Source organism: Neofelis nebulosa, chromosome 17 (genome assembly GCF_028018385.1).
Source record: "Neofelis nebulosa isolate mNeoNeb1 chromosome 17, mNeoNeb1.pri, whole genome shotgun sequence".
Taxonomy (NCBI): domain Eukaryota; kingdom Metazoa; phylum Chordata; class Mammalia; order Carnivora; family Felidae; genus Neofelis; species Neofelis nebulosa.
The window spans coordinates 20,144,673-20,155,370 of record NC_080798.1 but is presented as its reverse complement, the minus strand read 5'-3'; the positions used below and the strand labels follow the sequence as shown (position 1 = coordinate 20,155,370).

Sequence of the window (10,698 nt, the reverse complement as noted above, 5' to 3'; positions counted from 1 at the left end):
TGGTTGGATCCGTCCTGTCCCAGCAAAGTCTGCCCTGGACCTCAGGATCTACAGTGGGAGGGGTGCCCTTTAGCAGACTGACAGCTTTGAAAGAGGAAACCCTGGGATATGGGGCAGGGAGAGGGGAGAGGGAGGAGAGAGGGCAGGAGGGGTGTCCCTCCCCTGCTCATCCTGGGATCTGTTCTGGGGGCAAAGGGGGAGGCTGAGGTTTGGCCCCCTCAAACAAGAAAAACTGGAATTAGCACTGAACTCGGAGAGGGTTTGCTGGGGCCTAGCAAGCTGTGGCCTGCCCTAGGCCTCTAGGCGGGCGGCCGGGCTCTGCCTCCTTGGTTCCCAGGGCGGTGGGGCAGGCAGCCGCCTCCACACCGGGCTCGTGGCCTTTTCTCTGCCAAGGGCGGCCATGGGCGAGGAGGCGGCGAGATGCAGGACAGAGAGGGCGGGGGCTGGGGCCGGAAGGGGGCAAATCACCCCTGTTAACCACGCAGGCAGGTAAAGCTGGAGCTTTCAGAATTCAAAGAGAGTGTGTAATTTCTTGAAACTGTCCCAGCCCGCATCGGCACATATGGTGAGCTGCTCAAGTGAACCCTCTTGGGGTGAAAACAGAAGGTAAAGAGGGTTTGCCTTTTACCCTCAGCGAGAGTAAAGTCTGAAAGCTGTGGCTGCCTCCTGTGCTACTTCCTGCCAGGCCCTGTTCTACCAGGCGTGAGGGTGGGCCCTCCTTCTGTTGGCTGTTACTGCTGCTAAGGGGGTGCCAGGGTGCCTGTCCTCACAGGGCAGCCGTCTGAGTAGGGAACTGGGTCCAGGATGGGCACGGTGGGGGGAGGGTGGACATTGGGGCTGGCTCTTTGCCAGGTGGTGTGGGTGAAGGACCACACAGCCACTGCAGGGATGGCGTGGGCCCCCTCCCTGGGGTGGGTTGGGGCAGGGCAGGTATGGAAGAAGGGATGGAGGGGTGCTCGGCCTTCAGGCTGCCCTTCAGGGCCCTGCCGGGGTAGACTGCAGCCGCGTGACCCAGAGCAAGTGGGGAGGGGTAGAGGGGCCTACCCCTCAAGGCCTCTCCCTGCCTTCCCAGGGTCCTGCTGGTGGGCTAGGGCAGGCCAGGCATGAACAAGGCTGCTATAGAGCTAGGGCAGTAGGTGATCGAGAAGCAAATGTGGCCAAAGGACCCCTGGAGCCTGGAGCTACTGGGCCAGGCCTATTCAAGTCCCATAGAGCCTGTGGCAACTTCAGGCAGAAGGACCCTTCTCTGAGCCCCTCTGCTCCTCCCAGGGGCTGGTCAGAGGCCACACCAAGGCCCTATGACCTTCCCCTCAACCTCTCCCCGCCAGCCCCCAGGGGACTCTCTCTTCAGGCTTTGGGCTTTCTCGGCTTGGAGTCTATCCTCCTTCTGCCCTTTATTTGCCTCGGTTGGGAGAAGTCACCCCCTTAATGTAAAGAAGGGCTCAGGATGGGAGAGCTAATGAAAGTCAGGATCTCAGCCAGAGAATATGCCGTGATTATTTACAAATGTGACCTGGCCCACAGAAAACCTTGGAAGTAGCTTTTCTGGTTTTAAAAAGACACCAACATTTACTTTGATATGTTTATATTATAGATATAATACATAAAACATCTAGCATGAAACTCTGCGTTCTCCCCAAAGAAGAGAACCAAGCTGTCCTTCCCTGCTCCCAGCCCCGCCGATCTGTGCGTGCTGGCTGGAGGCCGCCTCCCTCCAGACCAGGAGCCAGGGCCTCTGGTGGGGGCAAGCCTGTGGGCAGCCCAGGCCAGAGGGGAGCGAGGCCCATAGCCCCACACCCCCTTCATCACCCCCCCCCCCCACCCGGGGAAAGAGGAAGCCCACCTCACCTCTTTGGTTCCCTTGGGAGCAAAAGCAATCCCAAAAACCAAAAGGAAAGAGAGCCGCAGACCCTCCCTGCAGCTGCTGACAAAGAGTCTCATTTTGGCAAGTATCTGAGCAAAACCAAAACAAAACAAAAACCAAATAAAATGGTGGTTTAGCATAGACGTGCACATTCACATTGCTCAAGGCACCGCTGGGACACAGAGAGGCCAGATACAAGTGTTGATATCGGCTGATAAAGCAAAATATTTGGAAAGCTTCTCATAACTTCGGTCCCTCTGGGATGGACAGATTGTGCTTCATGTTTGTATGCAATGCTGGCAACATACAGTACAAGGCTGATGGTCCCAGTGTCCCTTCACCCCACCCCCACCCCCGACCAGATCTCTGGGTTTCCCTCTTCCACCAGGCCACCACTCCCATGAACACATGTCCTTACAGCTCACCCATGACCTAACTTTCTGATCTGACTGGGGGCAGGGGGCTCCCACTGGTCACCTGGTGACCCCCCATCTCAGTGGGTTCTGCCCAGGGAAGCCCAGCCTGTCACAGGCTGGGAGATTAGAGGCAAGGAACTAGGGACCCTCCACCTTCATGTAGGACTAGTGGAACAACGTTCCAAGTCCCTGTATCTCCTCCCCTCCGAGGACAGGCATTGAGGAGCGGCTAGGGCTGGCTTGTTGGGATCCCTGCTCCCTGAACCTTTCTCCTGCCATAGGCCGCACATTGCCTTCTCCCATGGAGGCCTGCAGCCTCAGGAATGAGGCAGGAACCCTCCAAATAAAATGACAAGGCACGTATTTGCTCCACCTACTCGGTAGGAATCGGAGCGGTGAGTTTGCGTTTCCAAGGCACAAGGTTATTCCTTAATACTGGAGCTGCCGGGCTTCCGGCTGAGCCCCATGGCACTTCTCCTCTCCGGCAGGGAGAAACCACTGCCTGACCCCTCATCTTAGACGCACCGAATCTGGCGCAGAGGAAGGCAAGGGGCGCGCGCGGCAGGCCAGGCTTTCTGGCGGCACCGGAATCTCCTAGTCCCGGCCTGCGCCGCTGGGGCAGTCTTGAGATCCGGAGACCCGAAACCACTCCCTGGGTCCCAGCCAGCGGCCGGCCCAGGGCGGTCCCGCCGCCCCAAGTCTCACGCGCAGTTGCCCATGGCCTTGACCAGGGAGCTCTCGGGCAGCTGGCGGAAGATGCCCCGCAGCGTGTCCAGTTCGCGGCTCAGTTGTTCCACCCGCTTGCGCAGGCGGTCATTGTCACTGGTCAGCTCCAGCACCTTCTGCTGTGTCTCCACGTTGCGCTGCTTGGCCTTGTCCCGGCTCTTGCGCACCGCGATGTTGTTGCGCTCGCGCCGCACCCGGTACTCGTTGCTGTTCTTGTCCACCGACTTCTTGACTTTGCCCGCGCCGCCGCCGCCGCCGCCGCCGCCGCCCGCGCGGAGGTCGGGGTGCGCGGCGGCCAGCCCCTTGAGCGCGCCGCCGGGGCCTGGCAAGCCAGCGGCACCGAGAGCCGGTGCTGGGTGAGGGCTGGGCACGGGCGTGGGCGGCGGCGTGGGGTGGCCGGGCTGCAGGTGCATGGTGGTCTGGCCGCAGTGCGCGATCTGGAACTGCAGGTGAGGGGCGGCCAGGTGCGCGGGCGGTGGGTGCGGGTGCGGCGGCGGCGGCGGCGGCGGCGGCTGGTAGGGGAAGAGGCCGGCCAGCGCCAGCTGCTTCGCCTCGTCCTCCTCGCGCGGCTCCTGCTTGATCACCAGCGGCCGCAACGCCGGCGCCCCGACGCGCTCGTACAGGGGCTCCAGCCTGCCGTCCAGGTAGCCGGCCGCGGCGCAGCCGTAGCCAGGAGGGGGGCCGTGCGTCCCTCCCGGCATCGCGGCGCCGCCGGGCCCCCCGGGGGCGCCCGTGTAGTCAAAGTCACCGCCGCCGGCTCCTGCGGGGGCCGCAGCCGCCTTGGCCTTCTCCTGCTGCCGGCTGTGCTGGAACAGGTCGGCCAGGAACTCGTCGTTGAAGGCGGCCGGGTCGATGTAGGCGCTGATGTCGATGGACGTCTCGTGTTCGCAGATGCCGCCCAGCGGCTCTGGGGCGGCAGGTGGGGCGGGGGGCTGCACGGAGCCCGCGCCCCGGGGAAAGCCGAAGGCGGCGCTGCTGGGCGCGTGCGGGGGACTCTGGAGGTGGCTGCTCATCGGGGGCCGCGGCTCCGCCTCGTAGAAGTCGGCCGACTCCATGGGGGAGCTACAGTCCTCCCGGCATGGCGAGCCTCGGCGGCCTCCAGCCTGCGCGGGGCGCCTATGCTGCTGCCGACCACCCGGAGCCCCGACTCCCTCGCGTCCGCGCAGCTCCCGGTCGCTAATGGCCAGGCGCGCTCGGGACCCGCATTTATACCAGGGCGGTCTTCGCCCTCTAGTGTCCGACGGCGGAGCGGCGCCTCCTGGGTCTTAGCGCCTGCCTTCCGGAGGGGGCGGTGAGTGGGGCCAGAGCGCAGCGCCGGCCAGGAGAGGCCGCGGCTCAACGCCCACTAACCCCCTGCCCCGCCAGCCGAACCCGGACGCGCGCATGATGCCCCACCCTGGGCCGAGTTGTCGCCCCCGCACGCACGTGGTCGGTGACGGGGCCCCCTCCTCTAGCTTCCCCGAGGCACCCACTTCCAGCCAACGGTCGGGGAGCCCGGGAGCACCGAGACGCTGCGCGGAGGAGGGGGGTGGGCTGGTGGAGGGCCACTCTTGGTCTCTGAGTTACTGTGGCGCGGACTCGCTTTAAAAGCTAGAAATCGTCCTTTTCGGGGCCGGAGTCTCTCTGCTAGGCTGCGGCGTGGAGAAGGGGCCGGGGGTGGGGGGTAGGGAACAGTTTGGGACGTACTGGCCCAGCGCATACAGCGGCATGGAGAGGCGGAGGGCAGCGTCCTGGAGCGTGGTGATTTTGTGTCTCTATCTCTGATCTCCTGATGACCCCACCGATTCCACGCCGAAATACCTCTTCCCCGCTCCGCCTCTCGAAGCCCTCTGGGGTCCCAAGGGCTATGTAACGCCGGGCACTAGGACCCCGCGGGGAGCGGAGGGACTGGGAGGCGGCTGCGGCCGCGGAGCCTGGAGGACCCGGCCGGTCCATCCGCTTGGGCTTGGAAAACTTTTTCTTTTTAATTACTTCTCCTAGCCGGAGCGCTAGGGTTGCTAGGCGCGGGGCTGGCGCTGCTACCCGGCTCTCGGCCGCCAATTTTTTTTTTTTTTTTTTTTTTCCTGCGGGACGGGCCGAGCTGGATTCCTGGGCTGGGGTACCGGGGCGAGGTGGGGCGCATAGAGGGAGGCGGAGAATTTGACTCAGGGACCGGGATCCCAAATCGGGATCAGAATCCACTGCAGCGTACCCCTCCCCATTCGGGTGGGCTCCAGGGCGGGAGCGGGGGGTGTCAAAGGAGCCGGGGCCTCGGGAATCTTGGCGTCCCAGAGTCCCATCACCTACCGGGAAAACCCTGCCGAGTGGTACGCAGGGCGCTGTGTTCCGGGGATCTTGGGGAACAAGGCGGCCAGGCCCCGGTGCCCCTTGGGCGCCTCCTCCGCATTCACTGCAGCCGAAGGAAGGGGTTTAAGGCAGCGCGTCTTCCAGCCACGTGGCGCCTCGCTGGTTCTATACCGGGATCGCCGGCGGGCCAGGGGCGCAGCCGGCCTGCACTGGGAGCCTCCTGGGCCGGCAGTTCGCTCCTGCCTCTACCCCCCACCGCCCCTTAAGATTGTGCGCTGGAGCCCGACACCGTCTGGGTGTTGGTCGGAGGTGTCCCTGTTTGAGAAAAGCGGGGCTGCGCAGGTCAAGACCCCCTCGCAGACGGCGGCCTTCCAGAGCCTGGCAAGGCGCCAGAGCCCTCCCCCGAGCCCTCAAGGAGGCGCCCCGCAAAAGCACAGCCGGCCCCGGGAGGCCAAGCTTCCACTGTGGTCACTGTAAAGAAGCAGCTTCGTCTGGGGAACACATACTGTGCTTTAATCAAGTTCCTATTCAACATATTCCCAATGATTAATGGCCCAACTGCTTCATTTTTTGGTCCAGGGCTCATACACAAGATATTTTAAGCTTTTGGCCTGGGAGTAAAAGTAAATATATTAAATAAATAACCTCTGTGAGCCCGGAGCAGCTCTCTGGGCCAGAGGCAGGACCCATTTCTGCACCAGGCCCCTGAGGAGACCTGGAAGAAACCTGAACACATGCAGTGAGATTTTCAGTTTTTTTCTGCAGTGAGTGCTAAAAATAACAGCCCGTGGCAGGGTAGCAGCAAAGCACAAGCTACTGAGAGTGTCCTGTTCCTAGCATGGACACCTGGTCTACTGAGCAGGGTTGCTGTTTCCAGCACAGGCAGCAAGAATGTGACCTCTTAGGATGGGAGGAGACCACAGAGGCTTTCTGGACAGCAGAGGAATAAGGACTGATCAATAAGGGCGTGTAGGGGTAACAGGGGCACCAAGTGGGGCCCACATCCAGTGCCACAGGTCCTCACAGCAGAACCAGAATTCTCCCCAGGAGGCCTGCTCTGTGCAAGGTGCTCAGGGCCCCCGGATGAGTGAGAGGCGGCTCCTGCCCTCTCAGAGCTCCGGGCAGGAGATAGGTCGGCTCACAAGGTCTGCTCGGAGACAGTGGCCTTCCCACAGAACAGGTGACTCCAAAAAGGCAGGGGATGGGAAAGGGACACCCTCCCCTGGTGAATATGGGGCTCAAAGAGAAGCAGCAGCCACCTTTGTCTGGGGAGGTATTCTGGGCTAAATTGTGACCCTCCCCCCAATTCATATGTCAAAGCCCTATCCCCAGTATGACTGTATTCTGAGATGCAGTTTTTAGGAGGTAATAAGATTAAATGAAGTAAGGTTGGGGTTCTAATTTGATAGGCCTTATAAGAAAAGAAGAAGGAAATCTCTCTCTCTCTCTCTCTCTCTCTCTCTCTCTCTCTCTCTCCCTTCCTGCCTCCCTTCCTCCCTCTGCCATGTGAGGACACAGGGAGAAGGCAGAGTGTGCAAGCCCGGAAGAGAGCTCTCACCAGAGTCCAACCATGCATCCTTGTCTGTAGCTTCCAGTCTCCAGAACTGTGAGAAAATGAATGGCTGTTATTTAAGCCACACAGTCTGTGGTATTTTGTTATGGCACTTGTCTTACGAGCCAAGACAGGTGGTGAGAGAGGGTTTCATGCAGGAGTAGACCTTTGAGCTGCACCTCAAAGGATGAGCAGGAATTTGCTGGAAGGATGGGCAGACGGAACGGCAGGTGCAAAGGTGGAGAGGCTGCGAGTGAGTGCCTGGCATGTTCTGATAACAAAGGACAAGATGTGTGGCGGGCTGGAGTGCAGGGATTGCTGGGGAGGGGCCTAGATAAGGCTGGATCCACAGACAGGGCTGGGTTCATGGCCAAGGCCACTCCCAGTGAAGGAGAGAGCCATCTCAAAGGCTTTGGCTGTCCAGCTTTTAGCAGGCAAGCACTGTGATCCAGTTTGAGTTCCTGAAAGGGCACTGTGGTAGAGGCTGGGCAGGGGAGGGTGGACCAGATGAAAAACGATGGAGACCTGAGGCCCCAGGTGGGGGTGGAGGACAGGGATGGATTTGAATGTCAGGACTTGGGGTCTGGGTGGGGGCTGAATGCCTGGCTTTTGTCTGGGGGTACCATCCGCCGACATACGTAGCGCAGAGAAAATAGAGGATCTCCTCCAAGCCCCTTGGGGTCAGCTGCAGGACACCCGCCTGCCTGCTTTGTGGCTCTGGAGAAGAGGACAGTCGGCCAGGAACAGCCGCCAGGACCTACCTGCCATATTTTAGTTTTCCCTTTGAGGTCTAAGAGAACATCTAGGGGATGGAAGGAAGCGATTCGGGGGCAGGTAGTGGTCTGTGGGTCTGCGGTGCAGGAGTGTCCCGGAGCTGTCCAAGCCCTGATGTAAGAATTGGCTCTAGATCCTGGGTGAGACCCCAGGGTTGTGGAACCACTTTCCATGGGAGGTGCCCACGGCTGGCAGGGGGTTGTGGCCTGATAGGATGCGTGGGCAGTCAGCATTTGGCTGGACTCACTTGGGAGGGAGATGGCTGTGTGGCTCCCGCTCAACTGACATGGCGCCAGTAATAAGAGAAGCGCATAAATCCTCTCTCTGACCACCTTTACTATCCTTCTTTTTTGTCTTAATTTATGACACTTGGCAGCTCCCGAGGAGAGCCCTGAGGGAGAACTCTCCAAGTGCCTTGGCCTCAATGTGCTCAGCAGGTGGGGCCTCGGGACCGGGACCCACCCCAAGTCCCACAGGCTCACCAGGGCCTGGCTTCTGCCACTGCAGGGGCCAGGGGAGAGGAGAGGCAGCTCTGGCTCTACTTTTTACAAAGGAGAAAATCAGCAACAGAAGTGAAAATGCATTTCATAGGTGTGAATTTTGCTCCAGCCAGCTCACAAGAGGAGGCTCTTCTGAGCTGGGGGAGGGCTGGCCCGGTGGGGAGAGGGGAGGCCCACCTCCATGCATTGTGGTGCTGAGTGTTGGGTGCCCTGGGATGGAGCCTGATTCCAGGGTCATTCCCAGGGTTAACCATTCTGAGGAGACAAACGGAGGCCTGGGAAATTTTTTTGTTTTACTTTGATTCAACCTTCCTAATGCAATGCATACAAAAGAATTCGTATATAAGTTTGAGAGTTCATCAAATTCTGAAGAGCAAGACGGGAACCAACTTTAAGTTTTCTAGCTTTATCGAAAGCTTAATGGATAGGAGATTGGTCACTCCAAAGCAGGACTCATTAAGATAATAAATAAGGACTAAGAAAAGACAAAAGACAAGAACGCTACACTTTCCAGGTGCGGTTTGTGCTCTGACTAGGGGGCATGAGAATCTCATACAATATGTCTAATACAGTGTTTTAATAAAATGCTCTTAAAGACCTTCCTAAAACTTAGACACACAAAACAGAATGCAAGTTACTTTTTATGATAAATGCACTGGCTAATGAGATTTATACTAATTCATTTTTATGTTTTAGATATTGGTAGGTACAGCAGATGAACCCAATGAACAGTCGATCAAGAGTCTCGTGTTTCTTACCAACAGCCTCTGGACACTTGGGGAAACCATTTTTATTCCTCAGTAGAGTGTACATCCTAGATCACTAGGAGGCCAGTTAAATTCACCATTTACTAGCTGGGTGATCTCGGGCAAGTTGAATTTCTCTGAGCCTCTGTCTTCTTTTCTGTAAACTGGGGGCAATAATTCACTGTAGTGCATTCTCAGCTGGTTCTAGGGCAAAGGCACTTAGGAGTCATACAGAACATTACTGGGCATAATTAATCGCAATACCATGAACTAGAAATTCTTTAACTGTTAGGAAATGTCACTATATTATATGTGTACCATATAAAACCATAACCATGAGGACTCAGATCCATAAAAGGCCCCTACTGTCAGATTCATCAGAATCAACTGTTTCCAGTTTTCTCTGAAGTTTCATTTACCATCATGTATGTATGGATTTTTCCGCCTTGTTTGTTTATCTCATTTGCTTGCAACTTACTAACAGATAAGCAGTAGCAGGCAGTAAAAAAATTTAGAAAAAGAAAACTGAGTCAAAAATGAAAATTCAGAGAATTCTATCCATTATCTTAATTTTGTTCAGCAAACCAAGGAAAGTCTTATATTCTGTTTTGTTAGAAAACTCCGTTGGTAGCTGATGGACCCCGGAACTCCCCATCCGGTATTTGGAGAACACTGCAGGAAGCAAGCAGTGGATGTGGGCAGGCCCATTGCACATTCTTGTGGGATCTGGGACAAGAATACAAATGGCAGTCCACATACCATCTGTTTAAATACCAAAAGTTATCAGTCAAACGGACAGACTGGTAGATAAAATATGTTCTACCTTTCTGCCTTGACAAATAAATCTTTGTCATGTCCTGGAAGGCCAGGTTTGAATTTAGAAGTTGACTCTGGAACATGGTGCCGGGAGGGCCACCGCCTCCTTCTCTTCCTTCCTGGTGCCATCCTCCACTGGAGGGGTCCTTAGTCAGGTGGGAGTAGGTTCCCAGCACAGGGCTCCAACACTGCCGTCCCCCCCCCCCCCCCCGAAAATTGCCGCCTTCCTGTCTCCCCTTGATGAGTGTGCCCACTGCTGAATGCCTGGTGAAAGGGCCCACGTAGGCCAAGGCAGCTGGCTCGGGGCTGTCTGGGCATGGCGTTTCTTGTCCAGTAGGCTCCTCACCCTGAGGGAAGGGAGCAGCAAGAGGAGGGCATGAGTGGGATCCTCGTTCATGAGTCTAAGAATGGTCCTGGGGGTCTGCCCGGCAGGGTCTCGGCACCGTGGAGGAGGCCACACTCATTCCACATGAGCAGGAGGGCAGTGACGCCAGTGCTCCCGGCCTTGTCTGGAGGCCCCTGGCTCTACTTCTGTTGGAAGACACGTCTGTCAGCAATAATTCCAACCTCGTGTCCCCAGTTCAGCCCTTTTCTCCCTCTCACCACAGACATCCTGGTTCCAGTGGCCACCCTCCCCCACCGCAGCAGCCTCTAACCGGTCTCCCTGCCACCCTCCCTACCTCCTTGACCCCCAACTCTCCTCACAAAACAGCCGAGTTTCCCATTAGACGTGCATTCAGTCCATGTCCCTCACCTCTGTCAACCCCTGTGACACGCCCCCCCCGCCCCCCCCGCCCCCCGCCCCCCCCCCCCCCCCCCCCCCCCCCCCCGCCTTCCAGGAGAAGATGTGCAGTGAATGTCCCAATGTGGCCGTGAGGCCCCGCATGATTCGGCCCTCACCTCTCTTAGGTCCTCGGACTCCTCACTCCTCCCCGCTCCCCAGTCTGCTGTGTGCCAAGCTTAGCATCTCCCAGCCTCCAGGCATTGCGCTTTGCTCTGCCGGCTCCTTGGAAGCTCC

At 58.1% G+C, this 10,698-nt stretch overlaps 1 protein-coding gene across 1 annotated transcript; it reads right to left on the bottom strand.

Annotated features, from left to right (window-relative positions):
* Window positions 1–1,568: 1,568 nt before the first annotated feature.
* Window positions 1,569–4,201, bottom strand: CEBPA (CCAAT enhancer binding protein alpha). The gene has a single exon (XM_058707639.1). It carries the CDS (start codon window positions 4,059–4,061, stop codon window positions 2,982–2,984), a length of 1,080 nt encoding a protein of 359 aa, XP_058563622.1. The 5' UTR covers window positions 4,062–4,201; the 3' UTR covers window positions 1,569–2,981.
* Window positions 4,202–10,698: the final 6,497 nt, after the last annotated feature.

What these genes read in the sequence shown, in the direction of transcription:
- CEBPA (XM_058707639.1), bottom strand. Translation starts at nt 4,061, where the DNA reads ATGGAGTCGGCCGACTTCTACGAGGCGGAGCCGCGGCCCCCGATGAGC.